Source organism: Rutidosis leptorrhynchoides, chromosome 5, assembly GCF_046630445.1.
Source record: "Rutidosis leptorrhynchoides isolate AG116_Rl617_1_P2 chromosome 5, CSIRO_AGI_Rlap_v1, whole genome shotgun sequence".
Taxonomy (NCBI): Eukaryota; Viridiplantae; Streptophyta; class Magnoliopsida; order Asterales; family Asteraceae; genus Rutidosis; species Rutidosis leptorrhynchoides.
The window spans coordinates 145,162,091-145,185,459 of record NC_092337.1 but is presented as its reverse complement, the minus strand read 5'-3'; the positions used below and the strand labels follow the sequence as shown (position 1 = coordinate 145,185,459).

Genomic DNA, 23,369 nt, shown 5'->3' with positions numbered 1-23,369 from the left:
TGCATACAAACCAAATGTATACTCGTTTATACTCCAAATTTAATAACACTAATCGACGCCAAACTATTGTGCACATAGCCGACGTTTTTCATTGCATTATTAAGTAAATTATTCATAGTCTTCCAAGTGAACCAACACATAGGTTAGTGGGTAATCAACCTCAATGCTTATCGTTTTATATTCATGACTTGCAGTCTTCTAGTCTGCGAGAGTGTGTTGGTCTAGGCAAACCAATGCCTGTTACCCACCCTAAGATCTAGCCATGTAACCAAATAGGCTTCTGCCATGCGGGAGCTAGAGATCATCCCTTAAGGAGGCAGGATTCACGTAATAGCTGTCATTTTGTGCGTTGAAGCGTAACCAAACACTTCCTTCCATTCAAAAACTTAAATTTATTGATTGCAAAATAAATTAAATTCTCAAGTCATATCCAAATAAAAATTTATTGCAACCATGAAAGAAATACAAATTGTCTTAAAAGTAAACAAAATAACATTTTAAAGGAACTAAAATAATGCAAATGTTTAAAAGTCGGGTGATCAATCCCTAGTGCTGCAGCCTGACAATTGTATGTACCATCTATTCAAATTGGTTGCATGCCAAGTGCAGGGTATTCGTTCTCCATTTAATCCTGCCAGGATATAGGACCCCGTTACATTTATTCCAATAACTTCATAAGGACCTTCCCAGTTTGGTCCAAGCTTTCCAGTATTCTCAGCTCGACTTGCTTCATTGTTATGCCACACATAATCTCCAACCCTGAATGACACTGGCTTAACGCGCTTGTCGTAGTATTTAGAGATCTGCTGCTTGTTAATTACTTCTTGTATGGAGGCTATTTCTCTACGCTCTTCTAGCATATCCAGATTAGCGAGCAAGCCCTCATCGTTACTTGACTCGTCAAAGCTGCGTATGCGCTTCGTTGGAACCATTAATTCTACGGGGATTACTGCTTCAGTTCTGTAGGCCACACTGAACAGTGTTTCTACTGTGCTATTTTTATGAGTGGTGTGATATGCCCATAAAACACTTGAGAGCTCATCGACCCACTCATTACCATACAAACCCAGGCATGCCTTTATCCCCTTTACAATATCTCGTTTAGTTACTTCACATTAGTCGTTGACCTGTGGGTGCGCGACCGAAGTGAAATACTGCTTGATATTCAGCTCCTGACACCATCTCTTAAAAGGCTCGCCTTCAAATTGAGTACTAGTGTCACTGAAAATTTCATTGGGGATACCAAACCTGCACACAATATCTTCTCGAAAGAAGTTATGGATGCGCCTGTCGGTAATTATTACCAATGCTTTTGCCTCCACTCACTTGGTGAAATAATCAATTGCTACCACCAAGAATTTTATTCCTCCTGAGCAAGTAATGCTGATGTAAATACTGTAAAAGCACGTATATTGCAAAGTATTACATAAGCGTTTTATTTCAAGCTTACCTGATCACGCAGTAATAGGGCCGACAATGTCGATGGCCTACTTGCTGAACGGCCATGTTGCCGTTATTGGTATCATTGGGTGTCGCGGCGATCGACTTATTGGCGCGTGCTGTTGACATGACAGGCATGTCCTTACTACTTTTGCTGCATCATTGTGGATATAGGGCCAATAATACCCTATACGCATCACCTTCGCGGAAATCGTTCTATAGCCAGAGTGTAAAGAACAAGAGCCTTCGTGAACTTCCCTAAGCACCGCTTTAGCTTGATTAGGTCTAATGCATAACAGGCTTGGGCCTAAATAAGATTTCCTGTCTAAAACATCTTCAATTAACGCATACATGGGAGCTTTCATGCGGACCTTTCGCGCTTCTTTTTCGTCTGCGGGGAGTTCGCCCGCAGTTAGGAATTTCACCAACGGTGTCATCCAATTTGGGCATTCCTCTTCGATGGGTGCAACAATTGATTTCTCATAAATAGATTTTTCTGTTAACACTTCAACCCACACGTTTTTGTGCAGATGATCGAAAGCCAAAGCAGCCAATTTTCTCAGCGTATCCGCTTTCTTGTTTTGCCCCCTAGGTACCTGTGTCAATCTAAAAACATCAAACTCATTTGATAATTCATGGACCAGTTCCATGTACCGTTGCATAGATGCTTCATGCGCTCCAAACGAACTGTTGACCTGGTTAGCAACCAACTGCGAGTCAACATACGTGTCCAAGTGCTTTATTCCAAGTTGCTGCACTATGCGCATTTCAGACAGTAACGCTTCATATTCAGACTCATTATTGGTCGCAGTAAATATGAATCGGAGTGCATAAGTATGCTCCTCTCTGTCGGGACTTGTGAGGACCAGTCCAGTGCCAGTGCCTTCGGGCCCAAAAGCTCCATCTGTAAATAGCTCCCAAACCTGATTCTCATCACAGCCGATTGTAGTGCTTTCTACGAGTGCCTCTACCTATCCCGTTGTTTCAGCCAAATAATCTGCAAGTATCTGGCCTTTTATCGCTGTGCACGGGGAGTAATTGATTTCATACTCTCCTAATTCGATAGCCCATTTGGCCAATCTACCTGAAACCTCAAGCTTGTACAATACCTGTCATCACACGTTATCAGTGTATCACAATTAATTCAAGCGCGTATTTGGTTTTTTATAAGATTGTGTAAAAAAGAGTTTGGGATGTGTGTGCTGCGACTTATACCTGTCTTATCAGTTGATCAGTTAACACCACTATTGGATGCACCTGAAAGTACCTGCGAAGCCGACGAGCTGTGTGTACTAGCGGGTATACGAGCTTTTCAATAGTTGGGTAGTTAACTTCACTGCCGCTAATATCGTTGCTGACAAAATACAAAGGAATTTGCACCTGCGCCAAAATAGTGGGAAACACATAGTAAGCATTACATTCAACACAAATTCCAAGTCTCAATATGAGACATACCTGCCCCCTATCTGCGACAAGAAGAGAGCTGATGGATTCTTTCGAAGTTGCAAGATACAGCATCAACGTCTCGCCCGCTATTGGCGCAGTCAAAGTAGGCAGTTCCCTTAGGAGTGACTTCATCTCAACAAAAGCTTTCTCGGCCTCTTCAATCCACTAGAAGTCTGACTTTTTCAATGAATTCTTAAGGATCTGGAAAAAAGGTAATGACCGCTCCGCGGCTTTTGACAGGAATCTAGTTAGCACAACCAACTTGCCTGTCAAACTTTGCACTTCTTTCCTTGATTTTGGGGAGCTCATGCGCTCTACAGCTTCGATATTCTTGGGATTAGTATTAATTCCTCATGGCGTCACTATATGTCCCAACAACTTGCCTTCTTCCTCCCCAAAACCGCACTTTGTGGGATTAAGCTTCATGTTGATTTTTCACAGAGAGTTGAATGTTTCCTGGATATCAGCCAATAATTCTACTTCTGTGTTGCTTTTGATGACTAAGTCATCTACGTAAGCCTGAAGATTTCTGCCGATTTGATCCTTAAACGCCAAATCCACTACTCTCTGGTATTTTGCCCCCGCATTTTTCAACCCAAAGGGCACTTTTGTGTATCAATAGATACCCTGATCGGTGTGGAATGTGGTCTTGTCTTCATCTGCCACTACCATCTGAAACTGGTGATACCCCTTATACGCGTCCAAAAAGCATTTGAACCTGAAACCGGAAAGGGATTCAACTTTCCAGTCAATCTCAGGCAAAGGGTAATTATCTTTAGGACATGCCTTATTGATGTCCTTAAAATCGACACACATGCGCCATGAGCCATCTCCTTTTTTAACCAAAATAGGATTCTTAACCCAAGTATGATACCGCACCTCTCTAAGAATGTTCACATGAACCGGCTTGTCCACTTCCAGCCTCAACCATTCGCTTCTTTCTGGCGCCATTGAGCGCTTCTTTTGTCTCACCGGAGTTAAGTCGGGATTTGTGTGCAGCTTGTGCTCAGCGATATTTCGTGGTACCCCAGTCATATCATCCTCACACCACGCGAAAATGTCCATGTTAGCTACCAGTATGTCGCGCAACTGGACTTTGATGTCATCTGAAAGGTTGCCTCCAATTTTAATTCGTTTGTCTGGGTACTTTGGATTCACTAGGATAGATTCGCTTTGTATATGTTCTTCAACTTTTGGCAATGGTTTAAGCAGCGTTACGCATAGCGCTCTTCTGAACTCCATCCAAATAGTAGCAATACCTTGATTAGTAGGAAACTTGATCATGCCATGAATGGTAGAGGGTACCTCGCCAAACTTCTGCAAAGTCACTCGCCTGAGGAGCGCATTGTAACACGAATAAGAACGCACCACACAGAATTCAACAGGGATGACCCGTGTGCGGGTTGAATCGTTATCATCGACCGGCTCTAGTCAACGCACCCTAATGGCCATGCAAATTCGCTGGAGAATCCCGACAGAACAGTTGTGGGTGCCCGCATCTTAGACTTGATTATCGCTGGTAGCTGCCTAAAGCAGTGTTCATACATTACGTCGACGTTGCTGCCCGTGTCGACATTTAAGCGTCGCACATTATATCCACAATCAGTGATGCAACCTTTAATGATTATGGGCACATATGAGGGATTAATTGTTTGCATTTGAGGGAAGATAATAGCTTCCGCCTCCTATTCCTCCAATTGCTCGACCTTGCGCCTCTGACCAGAGCGCCAAGCATGCACCATGTTTATCATTTTATCAGAATTTTTGTCACCACCCTTCTTTTAGTTGGGTGTGGTTTTCTATGATTGATAACCCTGCGACACAGTCCCCTGCTTTTTAAGGGTTTCAGGTGATTAAGCCCACTCCTTCTCAAACATTCGATCACTTTTTCAATAAAAGACTTGCAACGATCAATCTCGTGTCCATAGTCGTCGTGAAACTCACAATACTTGGATTTGTGTCTCCTAGCGTATTCTGACCTTTTTTGTTGGAGCAGAGAACGTCAGACAGATTGTCTCGGTAGCTAGGATTTCTTTTGGTGTTTTAGTCAATTCGCGCATAATCGCAAAGTTTTGACTTGGGAAGCGACCCTTCCCTTGATCAGAACTTCTTGACTTCTAAAACTTGTTATATTTTGACGATGCAGAACCCTAGCTGTAATTATCGCCCTTGAGCTTTGATCCTCCTGCTTGACTGCGATGCGAATCGTCGTCTTTGTTACTTTCGCCATCGGAGTTTTTTCCACTATTCCTAGTAGTGTCTTCCCTCGCACGCATATGCTCTTGCGCTTCTTTGATAGCATTGGCTAAAGTATCAGGAACCTTCATGCGCAAGCGCTGCCACAGGGAAAGATGTTGCTCTCTACATAACCCGTGTATAAAACCGGACACTTTTTTACTCTCGGGGAGTCCAGCCATTTTAGTGACTTCCTTGGTGTATCGATCTATGAACTGCCCAAGGGATTCTCTTGTACCTTGTCTGATGTCTTCACATTCAACATGCGTCGTTTTGCGGGCGCGCATGTTGTGAAAGTTTAATAGGAAGCGTGCTCGAAGATCGTTATATGAGGTAACAAGTAGTAATGGCAAATTACTAAACCACTCTCTTGCGACTCCCTGCAACAAAGTCTGAAATTCTAAACACTTGGTTTCATCGTTCCAAGCCTGAGCGCCCGCTGTCCCTTCGTACCTTTACAAGAAATCATCTGGACCTATTGTGCCATCATACCATCCCATAGTCAATGGAATAATATGAGGAGATTTAGGCACATAATTGGCGATATGGGCGCAAACTTTTCATTAACTAGATCAACCTCCATGAATAGCTTCACCTTTCACCCAATTATTCCCGCATAGAAGTTATCCAACACTTCCTCACCCTTGTCTGGTACTACGAACGCCTGCGCGTATTTATCTGGCGTAACTCCAGTCAGTATTGCAAGTAAATCTTCTTGACTCTTCTTCTTGCTATCGCCCGCAGGATCGGTAGTATACCCCTAAGGCGCACTTGGCAAAAGTAAGGACGATAACCTGGGAATGCGATCATTAGTTGGATGTCTAACATCAATGTTCTACCCTGCTAAATACTCGCATGCACTCGCCGAGGTCATTACACGCCGGGTATGGACCCTTGACTTTGGCGTAGAGTATATAGGAACGGACCCCACCTTAGTAAGAGGGACCTCTTCCTCATACTCATCTTCTTCATCATCTTCATTACTCGGTGCCCAGTATTCAGTAGTTGTTTGTGACGTCACTGACTGATACACCGTGGGAGTAATCGTTGACGAAGTTTTTGATTTTTCTGGGAGCTTTACTGCTCCAGAGCTTGGAGTTTTGCTTGTGACAGGAGTCTTTTCTGGGTTTGCTTGCTTCGACCCAGTAATATCAGAACTCTGAGAATAACACGATTGATTACTACCAGACTTTCCCATGTAACCTGTTACGCAATTCTATTTATGATCCCACGGATGGCGCCATTTGATCGGACATAAATCTGCTCAAATAGCAAGAATGATGTTGAGTGCATGAAGGAGTGTTTTAAAAACGATTATAGCTTTGATCTCCAGTCCGGTTTACCGTGAGTAACCCTTATTGAGATGATGATCTATGAAAGGGTGATCAAAGCTATGTCCACCATTAATGGCAGTTGCCGCAACAATGGCCACTAGAGGTGGTTGCATAAGGTTTATGTTCATGGAACATACATGTTACCGTAAGAGTGTTTTTTGGATGCAATCTTAAATTCGAGTAACTCAGAAAACCTTGTATCGAGTGAAGGAGGTTTAGGGTCGTATTTATAATAAAACTCTAACCCTAGAATGCCTCATAATTAGGTTCTAGATCCGAGCAGATAACAACCAGAAATAACTGGTTTATAGTTGGGAAAGGATCACGTTTAATTATGGATAAAATTATATCCGATTACTTTCGTGTGCGATATTCGGGACGTGCGCGATGCAGGTGATACGCACGAGTGCCGTGCGCGTAGGCACGCGTATCATTAGCCACCCAAATTTTTGTCGTTCACTTTGTTAAGAACTTAAAAAAGACATTAACCTACCATTAAGTAAATACGGAGTTTTTATCTTTATATTGTTTCTACACTCTTGTTCTCCATTCTCACCTTCTTCTTTTCGCCATCTATTTTCTTCCCCATTCTCTAACCCACCCTCTCCCATGGAAGTGTGGTGGGCCTATAACCCACATGTCTGATGTTTCGCGAGGTGTATATAAAATAGCTTATATTTTTACAGGAAGAACTATTAAATACGATACATTTTTACACAAAATATTTATTTACTTAGAGAATGGATATACTTAAACCTTGCTACAACACTTATAGGCAGTGTACCTAATCGTACAGTAGTGTAGTTTTTAGTAAGTCCGGTTCGTTCCACAGGGAATCTTTTTAAACAAAGCTTAACGCTATATTAGTTTACTTTTATAAAAATACAAATATATATATAAGTAATATTATTATTATAAAAGGGGGGGTTTTTACCGTTTAATGACCGGTTTGTCGATTTTAAAACTTTAGTCGCAGTTAAAACCAAATGTAAAATATTAAAAATAAATACAAGATACAAGACTTAAATTAAAGCGTAAAGTAAATAACGATAATGAAATTGCGAATAATAAAAGTGCGATAAAGTAAACTTGCGATAATTAAAAAGTACGATAATTAAAAGTGCAATTAAATAAAATAACAATAAAAATGCGATAATTAGAAGTGCAATTAAATATAAAATAAAGGAAATTAAATATGAAATAAAAGAATTATGCTTATTTAAACTTCCGTAATCATGATGTTTGACGTGTTGATTTTAGTTTTATGCCCATGGGTTAATTGTCCATTGTCCTGGATTATTTAATATGTCCATACGGATTTGTCCATAATAGTCCATCAGTCATAAATATAAAGAGCGAAAGCCTTCGTCAAATTATTCTTATTCCCGAAGTCAAATATTCCAACTAATTGGGGATTCGAATTGTAACAAGGTTTTAATACTTTGTTTAATGAATACACCAGGTTATCGACTGCGTGTAAACCAAGGTTTTACTACTTTATTAACAATTACACCAATTACCCTTGAATGTAATTCACCCCTGTTTCAACAAGTCTATTAACTATTAATCCAATTCCGTATCCGGGAAAATGAATAATTATTGGTATTTATAGATATCCCGCCCACCGTACCCAGTCAAGCGTATGTGGTTATATATAAATACGTCGAATTATAAGTTTGTATATTAAATTAACAAGGTATTGTTTAATTAATATAAAACCCATTGATAGCCCATAGTCTAATTTTCACAAGTGTCGTTCTTTTATCCAAACCCCAATTATGGTACAAAGCCCAATTACCCAATTTTCGTAATTAGCCCAACATCATGATTACTTCGGATTAAATAAGCATAATAATAACTTAGCTACGAGACATTAAATTAAAAAGGTTGAACATAACTTACAATGATTAAAAATAGCGTAGCGTTACACGGACAGAATTTCGACTTACACCCTTACAACATTCGCTAACATACCCTTATTATTAGGATTAAAATTAAAATTAAAATTAAAATATAAATTATAAATATATATTACGTATATATTGAGAGAAGAAGGAAAAAAAAGATGATGAAAAATGCTCAGAATTCGGTTGCTTTTATAGGGACTTTCAAAACTTGGGGCTCCGCGACTCGCGGCATTTTTGGCCTTCAAACTCCGCGATTCGCGAAGTTTGCTTTTACAGCTCACACGAGTTTGGCTCTTTGTTTACCGACGGTTTTATAAATAAATATAATATATTAAATAATTATAAGAATTATTTAAATATTATATTATATTTATGTGCATAGTTGACTTGTAATTTTTAGTCCGTTGCGTCGAACGTTGAGAGTTGACTCTGGTCCCGGTTCCGGATTTTCGAACGTCCTTGCGTACAATTTTATATTTTGTACTTTGCGTTTTGAATCTTGTACTCTTGTAATTTCGAGACGTTTCTTATCAATAATTGGAACTTCTTTGATTGTCTTTTGTACTTTTGAGCTTTTTGGTCGTTTGCGTCTTCAATTCGTCGAATCTGTCTTTTGTCTTCACCTTTTATTATTTAAACGAATATCACTTTTAAATAGAACAATTGCAACTAAAAGCTTGTCTTTCTTGAGGAATAATGCTATGAAATATATGTTCATTTTTAGCATTATCAAATATTCCCACACTTAAGCGTTGCTTGTCCTCAAGCAATATCATCTTGAAATACTAGAATCACTTCTTTATTCTTCACACTTTGTACATCAGTGATTTCTATACGGCGGTATAAACAATGGTAGTAACGATATGGTTTACAGTCCCACATGACTATAAAAATTTAGATCCATTAAGGAAATTGGATCTTTATGAAAACATTTGATCTTTTGAAAATTAAATCTAGTTTTTACCCTAGATAAGTTTTCCGGAATAACCCTTCACCGGTGTTTGCAAAATATTTTTGTGGGTTTGGTGGGTTTCAGATTTGAAAATTTTAGCTCAAAACTTGCGGTTTTGTGTCACCCACTTGCTAACCTTGTATTTGGAAAGCAACACGTCCAGTTTACTTGTCCCGTATATTACCTTTCGATAAACTACCGTCCGGTTGTAAAGGAAAGCGTTGAACAAGCAACTGTTAAGGCAATGTCCCCTGACATGCTTTTAATTATGGTTTATAACGTGTCGGACGCAATTACTATCCTTGGTAGGAGCAATAGTAAAGCTCACCCTTATGATTTTTCGGTCTGGCACAAGGTCTTGTCTTTGACCACTATGCAACCACCGTTCTTACGGTTGACACCCGATTTAGTTCAGGTGACCTAATGAATTCCAGGTGAATTCCTAGGATTTTACGTTCAATGGTAATGAACGCATTGAAAATAGGGTTTTCAGAAAACAAATCGGTTTGTAATTTTGAACAAAATATTTTCTCGTTCAAGCTCGAGTTTAGATATCATTGAATTCCATGAGTTTGAATTCTCAATCTTTAAGGTCAATCTCTAGGATTGAGTAATATCAGGCTTAAAAGCTGATTTTTGATCTTTTAAGGAGATTATCCTTTCTGGGGATCTGATTCATTAGTCTTATCCAGCTAATTTGCATGGTGCCCCCCATTGTACGAGATAAATCCTTCTCATGGTTAGGATAAATCTGACCACTTGGCGACCCTGTTTAATGCTGAGGTCCGTGGATTTCCTGCTGATTTTAGTGATGACTTTTCTAGATTTTTCGTCAACCTACAGCTGGTCTGGATGACAACTTCATGACCTAAATCATGAAGCGCGTGTCTTTTTCGGAAGACTTTACTTCCTTTTAATGATGGAATTGATTCATCGTGTAGATCCATCTCTTCTTTTCTTTCATCGGGTAAAACAGTTTAGTTTAGTCCAAAGCAAAAGTATTTTCAGTTATTTGTTACAGATATATGTGACATATGTTTAAGATAACTTTGTAAATTTTCCCACACTTGGCTTTTATTTTCCTTTTTATCGTCCTCTATTCCATTTTAAATGAATTTTAACATTTTAGTTTGTTTCTCAATTTATGTCCTTTCCGAGGTTACAATAATTTCGGTGTTAAAACCTAGTTTTATCGTTCATAAATATGTATAAACATGATTTTGAGTTCATTTAATTGAAAATTTTTAAAAATTTTACTAGAATTGGGTAGTCAGTATATAAGACTAGGGCTGTTCTTTATTATCAGAGAGCACTAGATTCTAATACAACTACTGCTTTACTAGTATTTTTAATGGTAACCAAGTGTTTAAGATAAAAATTATAAAATCCGAAAGAATTTAACCCCTTCCCACACTTAAGATCTTGCAATGCCCTCATTTGCAAGAAATCAGTAACAATTTAAATTATTGAGGGTAATTTGTGTGAAAATGATTAAATTTTTACCAAAGTTTCCAAATATATTGGCGTTTGTTTGCTGAATGATAAATGGTGCACATCATTTGTTCATTCCGTCTTGTTGTTATTTCACATATATTTTGCATCTTGTCGTCAAAATTAGTTGCTTTTGCTGAACTTAATGCCAGTCTTTGAAAATGTGTTGTTTTACCCTGTTGTGTACATAAGATAAACTGTAAACATATATACATATTTTTGAAGTTTGGTATATTACCCCACATTCAAAAATTATTAAAATCTAAGAATAAAAGTTAGAAAATTATAACAACTATTACAATATTAACATAAGTATTAAACGTATCAATCATTACAAATTACAAAATAAAAAAAAACTAAGTAGACTAGGGATGATACTGGTACCAATAGGGGTTCCAGGCATAACCATAGGTGCTATAGAATGCTTCGGCAGGGTTATACGTAGGATACGGTGGTTGCATCTCTATAGACCAGGGAGGTAATATGGGTTTCGGTGTAGGAATATAGTTTCTACCTATATGTTGGCAATGAGCTATGATTTGGTTCTGATGAACTTGCCAATCTTCAAATGCTCTCTGTCTAGCATTTTCGTACTCCCGTGAAGCTATAAACCTTTGCATTTCTTGCATCTCATTTCCCCCTCCTACATTACCTTGCTGTTGGTTTCTCTCAACCTGTGGATGTCTACCATGGTATTGTACTGCGGCGTTATTTCGCCTCTTCAAAACTTTCGCACCATGGTATACATTTAAACCTATAGTATCGCGGGGTTCTGGTTCTTCTACTAATAATCCCCCCCGACTTATATCCACACCGAGATATTCAGCAATCAAAGTAATAAAAATACCACCTCCTATTATGCTATGCGGTCTCATCCCCCTAACCATAGCTGATAAATAATAACCCACACAATACGGTATACTTACAGCGCTTTGTGGGTCTCGAATACACATATGGTAAAACAAATCCTGTTCATTTACCTTTTCCTTGTTCTTACCCCTTCGTGTAATCGAATTAGCTAAAAACCTATGAATTACTCTTAATTCAGCTCTATCTATATCCAAATAAGAGTAATTTCCCCCTTTGAAACGGTGATGGCTTGTCATTTGACTCCACACACCGTGTGTATCAAAATTTTCATCTATCTTTCTACCATTTAGTATCAACCCTCTACAATCGGCAGATGCTAACTCCTCAGGCGTATATATACGTAAAGCCTGAGCCATGTCTAGTAAAGACATGTGGCGCATCGAACCTCCTAACAAAAATCTAATAAAAGATCGATCGGTTAAACTAGCTACCCGATCATTCAACTCTATACTACATAACAATTCTTCACACCATACTTTATATACAGGTCTACGCATGGTGAATAAACGTACCCAGTTATTAAAAGTAGAATTACCATACCTCTGTACAAGTAATTCCCTAATTGGCCCGGCCAATTCTACAGCTTCTAAGGGTCCCCATTCTATGACCCTAGGTACCTCAACAACCTTAGAATGAAGAGTGTACAAACCCCTTTGATATTTTGGATAATCTATCCAAAGTCTGTCAAATCTCAGGTTCGGGTGCAACTCTTCCAAGTGCATATCAGAAAAGGTCATGACTGGATGAGGTATATCCTGCTTGTAGTAGTTATCCACCTCCTGTTGTTCCACATTCTCAGCAGGAGCATTGCGAGCTTGGGATGAAGATTCGCCCCTTTCAGTCTGCAAAACACATCAAACACAATTTTTTATGCATCCAAATATGCATTAGTGTCAGCAAAATCATCAATCAAAATAATTACAATGACATGATCAATTTATATCAAACTTAAGCTTATTTTCACATTTTTATAAAATCTACACTTTTTCAAATAAGCATATACGAAAATGTTCGCCAAGTTCATAAGCATTCAACTCAAATAACATGTCAAAATAATCATTACTAGCAATTAAACAAGTTTCAAATGGCATTATCTCTCAAAAATCAAGTTCATGAATTTTTAGACTTGAAAAAGTCCACTTTAATTCTCAAAATCATGTTTAGGCTCAAAGTTTGGATCATTTAACTACCTAGACATGTTACACTACTTAATTTAGCAACAATTCATGACAAAAATCGGCCATAACCTGTTTATATCAAAAAGCCCCAAATTTGCTCAAGAACACAAACCCTAGATTACTCAAAATTTGAAGTTTAAGGCTTCTAATCATGTTAAACAGCATCAATCTAGGTTATACAAGCATAATACATAAACAATTTAAGCCTAATTACACTAAAAAGCATCAAAATCAAATTAGGGAAAAATTTGCTCAAGAACACTAATTTTCGAATTATATGGTGTTTAGGTGTAGAAATTTACCGTTTTTCTTGAGTAATTCCTTGATAGCATCCTTCTCAACATGATTTTAGTAAAAGATTTGATGATTAACGGTTAAAAATTGTGATTTTGGGGTGTATTTTTCGGGTTTTTGTGCAATTTTTTCGGCTGTTCTTTGCTGTGTTTTACTTGTGGTGTGTGGACTGAGCTGTGTAGCTCGATTTTATTTTTTCTGTATTTCGATCCCTCCGCGAGTCGCGGTATTTAAGCCTTCAAACTCCGCGAGTCGCGGAGTTTGCTTTTTTTTTTTATATATATATATCTTATACTAATTAAAACAATTAAGTAATTAATTTTAAAATTTTGTTTCCCTTGTTATTTAGGACGAGGTCGTTTCGGATCGATGTCCTAGTCCGTCCCTCGACAAAATTTTAAAATTTGTCTTTTTGTAGCAATTGTTTTAAAAGCTAAGATTTTTGGGTTTTTTTAATGTTTTTAGCATACTTTAATTCAATAAGATTAAAAATAATGATATTAAAAGTTCTCGTCCCTCCCTTGGGTAACGCAATTTCTGTTCAAAGACCTAGTCTTCAACTTACGACGAATTTTAAAAATCATATTTTTAACTTAATGAGATAAAATAAATTTTTGTTTTTAAATTCACACAACCTAAATATAAAATTCAAAATTAATATTAAAAATTCACACCAAACTTAAAATTTGAAATGCATAAAATTAAAAATTCATATTTTTAAAAATTAAAAATTCACACCAAACTTAATTTTAAAAATTCATATTATAAATTCACACCAAACTTAAAATTTGAAATGCATAAAATTAAAAATTCATATTTTAAAAATTAAAAATTCACACCAAACTTAATTTAATTTTTCAAATATTTACAATTTTAAATATATTGATTTTACAAAGTTTACAATATTAATTTAAGATTTATATATTAATTTTAAAAACATGGTAAAAATAAAATAAAAAAAAATCTTTTTGGCTTTTTATCCCACTTTAATCAATCAAATATTATCAAAAATATGCGCCCCTCTTTTCGGTAAAGTAATTTCGGTTCCAAGACCTAATTTAACTCATGACGAATTTTTGAAATATTTTGGGTTGATTGATTAAAGATATTTATACCTTAAGAATAAACGTTAAATTTCGCAGTGATGTAATAAATTTTTGAATGATATCAATAATTTCGGTCGCCAAACCTAATTTTATTCAATACCAATTTAGTACTTTTTAGCGAACAAATTAGCGTTTATTATCAAAAGGTTAAAAATAAAAAAAAATAAAATAAAAACTGTACAGACTTACCTGTGAAATAGATTTCTTAGTTATATGATCTATCCCATTCATAAGATAGTCGGTTTAATTGGTTTTCCATAGCTACATAGGCGTAACCTCGAGCATTCAGTGTCTTTTCTTTTAAACATATGAACGGTCCGTCTCTGCATAAAGTAACAAATTCGGTATTTGAATAGGTTTGATTATTTGAACATTTACCTCCATGTGACCATTTTCCGCATTTGTGACATCTTTCTAGGTGTCGTGCTCTTCTTTTCGCTGCGGATTTTGATTTTCCTTTACCAAATTGTAACTTATTATCTTCGCATCTGGATTCTTTTCTAACTCCGTCCATTCTTTCTCTGATTACTGATACTATTTCACTCGGTAGTATATCATTATTACGTTTAGTGATCAAAGCGTGTAGCATTAGACCATGGTTTAGTTCACAGGCAGTCTTCATTTTGTAAAAACCTAAAAAAAATAAAAATTCAGAATGGGGGGAGAAGACTAGTTCTTTAGGGTCTGCTAGGGAAAGACCATTCGGGTTCCATTTTCGAGAACTACACGAAAACAGACAATCTAACTCTAACAGAAATACATAAACCCCTTTAAAGACTTGATTCTCCCCACACTTAGTTAGCTGTGGTATCGAAATTGTGATTAACTTCATTGTCAACTTCCATCGGACCATGTATGTCATGTTTAACTCTGTGACCATTAACTTTAAATTCAATTCCATTTGAATTTATTAATTCTATCGTTCCGTATGGGAAAACTCTTTTGACTATGAATGGTCCAGACCATCTTGATTTCAATTTTCCAGGAAATAGCTTGAATCGTGAATTGAAAAGAAGAACTCTGTCTCCTTCTTTAAATTCTTTTGAACTTCTGATTCTTTTATCATGCCATTTCTTCGTTCTTTCTTTATAGATTAACGAATTTTCATATGCTTCATGTCTTAATTCTTCTAATTCGTTTAGTTGACTTAATCGTAGACGTCCAGCTTCATGTAAATCAAGATTACATGTCTTCAAAGCCCAAAATGCTTTGTGTTCAATTTCTACTGGAAGATGACATGCTTTTCCATAAATAAGTCTAAAAGGTGTGGTTCCAATTGGAGTTTTGTAGGCTGTTCTAAAAGCCCAGAGTGCATCCTCCAATTTAATGGACCATTCCTTCGGATTTGATCCTACGGTTTTCTCTAGAATACGTTTTAAAGCTCAGTTTGTATTTTCAACTTGTCCACTTGTTTGTGGATGATATGCGGTGGAGATTTTATGAGTTACTACATATCTTTTAAGAACTTTCTCAAGTTGATTATTACAGAAATGAGTACCCCGATCACTTATTAAAGCTTTCGGTGTTCCAAACCTTGCAAAAAGACGTTTTAAAAAGTTGACTACAACTCGTGTGTCGTTAGTTGGGAGAGCTTGTGCTTCCGCCCATTTAGATACATAATCAATGGCTACAAGTATATATAGATTATTATGAGATTTTGGAAATGGACCCATAAAGTCAATACCCCAAATGTCAAATACTTCGCATACTTGGATGACATTTTGTGGCATTTCATCACGTTGACTTATTTTTCCGGCCCTTTGACATGCATAACAGGATTTGCAAAGAAGGTGTGCGTCTTTGTAAATTGTAGGCCAATAGAATCCAGCATCATAAACTTTTCTTGCTGTTAGTTGAGGCCCATAATGCCCTACTGTTGGTCCTGTGTGACAATGGTTTAAAATTTTACTAGCTTCATCTCCAAATACACATCGGCACATTATTCCATCGGGACAACTTTTAAACAGATGTGGATCTTCTCAAAAATAGTGTTTTATATCACTGAAGAATTTCTTTCGTCTTTGGTACGATAATCCTTTTTCAAGGAATCCACAAACTAAGTAGTTTGCATAGTCTGCAAACCATGGAATTTCTTTATAATCTATCTTCAATAGATATTCATCAGGAAAGTTGTCTTGTATGGCCGATTCATTTAGAACTTCTAATTCGGGATTAGCAAGACAAGTAAGATGATCGGCGGCGAGATTTTCTGCTCCTCTTTTATCTCGGATTTCAATATCAAACTCTTGTAAGAGTAAGATCCAACGGATTAATCTTGGTTTAGTATCTTGTTTTGAAAATAGGTATCTAAGAGCAGAATGGTCGGTATAGACCACCGTTTTTGCTAGAACGAGATATGATCGAAATTTGTCAAAAGCAAAGACAATAGCAAGGAGTTCTTTTTCAGTAGTTGTATAGTTCGTTTGTGCTCCTTGTAACGTCTTACTTGCATAATATATAGGTTGAAATCGTTTTTCAATCCTTTGTCCTAAAACGGCTCCCATTGCAAAATCACTTGCATCGCACATTAGTTCAAATGGTAGATTCTAATTTGGTGTTATCATGATCGGCGCATTAGTGAGTTTCTCTTTAAGAATATTAAAAGATTTGATACACTCATCTGAAAAGATGAATGGAGCATCCTTTTCTAGGAGTTTATTCATAGGAGTGGCAATTTTAGAAAAATCTTTTATGAAATGTCGGTAAAAACCGGCATGCCCTACAAAACTCCTAACTCCTCTAACATTGGTGGGATGTGGAAGTTTAGCAATTACATCTACTTTAGCTCTATCCACTTCAATTCCTTCTTTTGAAATTTTATGACCAAGAACGATGCCTTCTTTAACCATGAAATGGCATTTCTCCCAATTAAGTACTAGATTTGATTGTTCGCATCTAATAAGCATTCGTTCCAGATTAACTAGACATGATTCAAATGTATCACCGAAGACTGAAAAGTCATCCATGAAAACTTCCATGCATTCTTATATCATGTCGTGAAAAATCGCCATCATACACCTTTGAAAGGTTGCAGGGGCGTTACAAAGTCCAAATGGCATGCGTTTGTAAGCAAAAGTACCATAAGGGCACGTGAATGTGGTTTTCTCTTGATCTTCGGGTGCTATTGGAATTTGAAAATATCCGGAAAATCCATCTAGAAAACAATAGTAACTATTTCCGGCTAATCTTTCCAACATTTGATCTATGAAAGGTAAGGGAAAGTGATCTTTTCTGGTGGCGTCATTTAATTTTCTATAATCAATACATACACGCCATCCTGTTACAGTCCTAGTAGGAATAAGCTCATTTTTCTCATTTGTAATGACAGTCATGCCACCCTTCTTAGGCACGCATTAAACTGGGCTTACCCATGGACTATCAGAGATTGGATAAATTAGACCTGCATCTAGCAGTTTAATAATCTCTTTCTTAACTACATCTTGCATATTAGGATTTAGTCTTCGTTGGCATTGCACATACGTTTTATGACCTTCTTCCATAAGGATTTTATGTGTGCAATACGAAGGACTTATTCCTTTAATATCATGAATCTTCCATGCAATGGCTGGTTTATGAGCTTTCAACATAGAAATGAGTTGTGATTTCTCATTTTCAGTAAGAGAAGATGATATTATTACAGGTAATTCAGATTCACCATGTAAATAAGCGTATTTCAAATGGTTTGGAAGTGGCTTTAACTCTAATTTCGGTGGTTCTTCTATCGATGATTTGTATCGATATCTGTCTTCTTCTTTTAGCATTTGAATTTCTTCTGTTGTTGGTTCATATCCATTAGCTATAAGTGTAGCTAACATTTCAGCTTCATCAATTGGTTCATTACCTTCTCCTAAAGAACATTCTCCTGTTCCTTGTAATTCTGGAAATTCTTCTAATAATTCTGCATGTGCATCTATAGTTTGAATATAATAACATGTATCATCTGCAGATTGCGGTTGTTGCATTGCCCTATCAACTGAAAAGGTAACACTCTCATCCTCTATACTTAGGGTCAATTTCTTACCTAACACGTCTATCATTGCTTTAGCCGTATTTAAGAATGGTCTTCCTAATATGAGAGGAACTTGAGAATCTTCTTCCATGTCCAAAACAACAAAATCTACTAGAAATACTAAAGTACCAACTTTAACTAGCATGTTCTCCATTATCCCTCTAGGATATTTTATTGATCTATCGGCTAGTTGTATGCTTATTCTGGTTGGTTTCAATTCTCCAAGGTCTAGTTTAGCGTATAGTGAATACGGTATTAGATTTATACTAGCACCTAAGTCTGCCAATGCTTCTATTGAACTAAGACTACCCAGAAAACATGGAATTGTGAAACTTCCTGGATCAGATAGTTTTTCTGGTATCTTATTCAACGGCACTGCTGAACAATTAGCATTCATAGTAATAGCCGAGAGTTCTTCCATTTTCTTTCTATTTGAGATTAGATCTTTCAAGAATTTAGCGTATCTAGGCATTCCTGAAATCACATCAATGAAAGGAAGATTTACATTTATCTGTTTAAACATATCCAAGAATTTGGATTGCTCGGCTTCAAGTTTCTCTTTCTTCATTTTACTCGGGTAAGAAAGTGGTGGTTGGTATGGTTTAACATAAGGTTTAGCCTTAACTGTGTTATCTTCATTAACCTTTTCAACTACCGGTTCTTTTTCCTTATCTTGATCAGGTTGTGGTTCTTGTGGAGTAGGAATAGCTTCATCAGAAGTTACAGGTATTTCAGGTGGTTTAAGTGTTGTACCACTTCTTGTGGTAATGGCTTTAGCTGTTTCATTCCGGGGGTTAGCATTTGTATCACTAGGTAGACTTCCCGGTTTTCTTTCACCTATTAACCTTGCTAGGTTACTTACTTCTTGTTCCAGATTTTGATTAGAAGCTTGTTGATTTCTAAATGCTTGAGCATTTTGTTCATTAGTTTGTTTCTGAGATGTGAAAAACTGCGTTTGAGTTTCAACTAGCTTCGTCATCATATCTTCTAAATTCGGCTTTTTATCATCGGTTTGTTGTGGTGGTTTGTTTTGAAAATTAGGTCTTTGCTGATTGTAATTATTATTGGATACTTGTTGATTGCTAGGACCTTGTTGGTTGTTGTATGGAATATTTCGGTTATAATTCTGGTTTTGATTGTAAATCGGTCTTGGCGGTTAATAATTATTCTGATAATTATTTCCAGGCCTTTGGTTTATGTATGAAATATTCTCTCTTTGTTCCATTGTTAATTCAATACTGAGACAATCTTTTGTCAAATGTGGTCCTCCACACTGCTCACAACTAATTCGTATTGAGTGAATATCTTTAGTCATCTTTTCCATTCGTCTCTCCACAGCATCTATCTTTGCGGAAATGGAATCTAAGTCATGGCTAGAATCGGCTCTAGCTGCTTTAGATGATCTAACGATATCTTTTTCTTGGTGCCACTCATGTGAGTGGGAAGCAGTGTTATCAATAATTTTGTAAGCATCAGTTTCGGTTTTCTTCATAATAGAACCACCAGCTGCTATATCTATGTCTTTCCTTGTAGTGATGTCGCATCCTTGGTAGAATATTTGTACTATTTGACAGGTGTCTAAACCATGTTGCGGACATCCTCTTAATAACTTTCCATATCTAGTCCATGCCTCATATAGAGTTTCATTTGGTTTCTGTGTGAACGTAACAATTTCTGCTTGAAGTCTTACGGCTTTAGATGCAGGAAAGAATTGTTTAAGAAATTTGTCAACTAAAACGTCCCATGTATCGATCGCCCCTTCAGGTAACGATTCCAACCAATCTTTGGCTTCTCCCTTTAAAGTCCAGGGAAATAACATGAGATATATCTGTTCATCCTCCACTTCTCGGATTTTAAATAGTGTGCAGATCCTATTAAAGGTACGTAAATGTTCATTTGGATCTTCCTTCGGCGCACCACTAAATTGGCATTGATTAGTCACCATGTGTAGAATTTGTCCTTTGATTTCATAATCTGGCGCATTAATGTCTGGATGAGTAATTGCGTGACCTTGGCCAGTGCGTTTAGCTCTCATTCGGTCTTCCATACTTAAAGGTTCCAGATTCTCCATAATTGAATTTGTTGAATCGGAATCACTAGAGGATTCTGATTTAATGGTTCGTTCCTCAACAATCTCTATTTGAATGATTGGTGGTTCCGAAGGAAAGTTTAGTGGTTCAGGATCTACGAATCGTTCCTGAATATTCTCCGAATTCTCAATTGTGAGGTCGGGTTCAAAAAATGGATTATCGGAAATTTGAACTGAAGTACTTGGTCGACTAGATGACGATTCTAAAGAAAAATCAACGGCAGTAATATTTGCTAAATGTCTTGATCTAGTTACAGGTGGTGAACGTACAAAAGGTGGTGAACGTCTTGCTCGGTGCATTCACTGAATATCCTATTAGTTTTTTAAAAGGAAAGAAAAATTATAATAAGTTATCCAATCAATAGACTTTTCTGATTTTGCCCACGTTTCGAATAGCCAAAAGATGCAGCAGAGGGGCAGAATTCGTTTGGTCTCAATATAATTGAGGACTGTTTGGCTCCAATAACCCGGTCCACGTACAAATCCAACTATTACTACGAACCAGAAAATTTTGATGTCTATCAATTTAACCACTTAAAATAAATTTTCGTAATTTTAAGAAATTTAGATAAGAAGTAGAATAAAAATCTATGTCCTAAAACTAGAATAGCGAGAAATAAGAAAGAAAAAGAGTTCGTCGAAAAAGGTCGAAAAAGAAAAATGGTTGAAAAATAAAAGGTGACGGAAAAATAAAAGAAACTTATAAAACTTAAAAATACTTGACTAACCTAACCTTATTACTACAACTAACTTAAAATTATAATCGCAAATTGAGATTACTAATTGGAATGATAATTGATACATAGGTAAAAGGTGTCTAAAAATATTAAAGCTTACAGGAAAAACTAAATCCCAAATGGAAATAACTTAAAAAGAAGCTAAAACTTAAAAAGGCGTCGCAAAATTCTAAAGTACCTAAATCTTAGTCTTAAAGAAAAAGCACTTAAGGAATTCTACGGCGAAGCCTAAAAATCTAGAAGTAAAAATAACTATGGCAAAAACTAAGTTTAAAACTAAATATGAGCGAAAAATACAAATATTACGCTAAAACGATTAAAAAGGGACAAAATATAAAAATATACAAAAAGTTGTAAAAATTACAATTTTTATTAAAATATTATTTTTATATTATTTATTTATTAAAACTATTAATTTTACAATTTAATTAAACTAATTTAACTAAATAAAACAAATTAAATAAAAGAAATTTTAAAATAAAACTTAATTATAATAATAATAGATAATTAGGGTTTTATATTAATAATTATTATAATTACCCGTAATTAATGCTTGATTAGGGTTCTGGTCAGCTGTGTCAGACGGTCTCCGCGACTTGCGGTATTCAAAGCATCAAACCCCGCGAGTCGCGGGGTTCAAAAATTCAACTCGGGTGCAGTTCAAAATTTGACGTTTTTATTTTTTTTTTATTTTTTTTATGTTTTCTAATTTTCTGTTTTTATATAAATAAAAGATATTTAAATAAAACTTATATTTTTATAAACTAAAATAAAAATAAAGAAACTTATAAAACTTTTAACAAACTCTTAAAAATATATAAATTTTTATTTTTCTTTTTATATTTTCGAATATTTAAAACGTACTTTTATAAAAACGAATTTTAATAAAAGTAAACTAAAAATCTTTTTTTTTTATATATATTAGCGTTGCGCTTCCGGCGTTTAAGAGAAGTCCCCGGCAGCGGCGCCAAAAATACTTGATGTTTCGCGAGGTGTATATAAAATAGCTTATATTTTTACAGGAAGAACTATTAAATACGATACATTTTTACACAAAATATTTATTTATTTAGAGAATGGATATACTTAAACCTTGCTACAACACTTATAGGCAGTGTACCTAATCGTACAGTAGTGTAGTTTTTAGTAAGTCCGGTTCGTTCCACAGGGAATCTTTTTAAACAAAGCTTAACGCTATATTAGTTTACTTTTATAAAAATACAAATATATATATAAGTAATATTATTATTATAAAAGGGGGGGTTTTTACCGTTTAATGACCGGTTTGTCGATTTTAAAACTTTAGTCGCAGTTAAAACCAAATGTAAAATATTAAAAATAAATACAAGACTTAAATTAAAGCGTAAAGTAAATAACGATAATGAAATTGCGAATAATAAAAGTGCGATAAAGTAAACTTGCGATAATTAAAAAGTACGATAATTAAAAGTGCAATTAAATAAAATAACAATAAAAATGCGATAATTAGAAGTGCAATTAAATATAAAATAAAGGAAATTAAATATGAAATAAAAGAATTATGCTTATTTAAACTTCCGTAATCATGATGTTTGACGTATTGATTTTAGTTTTATGCCCATGGGTTAATTGTCCTTTGTTCTGGATTATTTAATATGTCCATACGGATTTGTCCATAATAGTCCATCAGTCATAAATATAAAGAGCGAAAGCCTTCGTCAAATTATTCTTATTCCCGAAGTCAAATATTCCAACTAATTGGGGATTCGAATTGTAACAAGGTTTTAATACTTTGTTTAATGAATACACCAGGTTATCGACTGCGTGTAAACCAAGGTTTTACTACTTTGTTAACAATTACACCAATTACCCTTGAATGTAATTCACCCCTGTTTCAACAAGTCTATTAACTATTAATCCAATTCCGTATCTGGCAAAATGAATAATTATTGGTATTTATAGATATCCCGCCCACCGTACCCAGTCAAGCGTATGTGGTTATATATAAATACGTCGAATTATAAGTTTGTATATTAAATTAACAAGGTATTGTTTAATTAATATAAAACCCATTGATAGCCCATAGTCTAATTTTCACAAGTGTCGTTCTTTTATCCAAACCCCAATTATGGTACAAAGCCCAATTACCCAATTTTCGTAATTAGCCCAACATCATGATTACTTCGGATTAAATAAGCATAATAATAACTTAGCTACGAGACATTAAATTAAAAAGGTTGAACATAACTTACAATGATTAAAAATAGCGTAGCGTTACACGGACAGAATTTCGACTTACACC

At 35.8% G+C, this 23,369-nt stretch overlaps 1 protein-coding gene across 1 annotated transcript; it reads right to left on the bottom strand.

The window, feature by feature from the left end:
- Nucleotides 1-539: 539 nt before the first annotated feature.
- Nucleotides 540-4,628, bottom strand: LOC139849078 (uncharacterized). The gene is made up of 10 exons (XM_071838751.1): nucleotides 4,607-4,628; nucleotides 4,327-4,501; nucleotides 3,513-4,219; nucleotides 2,896-3,041; nucleotides 2,656-2,820; nucleotides 2,532-2,549; nucleotides 1,792-2,411; nucleotides 1,451-1,594; nucleotides 1,128-1,248; nucleotides 540-1,085 (listed from the first exon to the last, which is right to left on the bottom strand). The coding sequence occupies exons 1-10, from the start codon at nucleotides 4,626-4,628 to the stop codon at nucleotides 540-542; spliced, it is 2,664 nt and encodes an 887-aa protein (XP_071694852.1).
- Nucleotides 4,629-23,369: the final 18,741 nt, after the last annotated feature.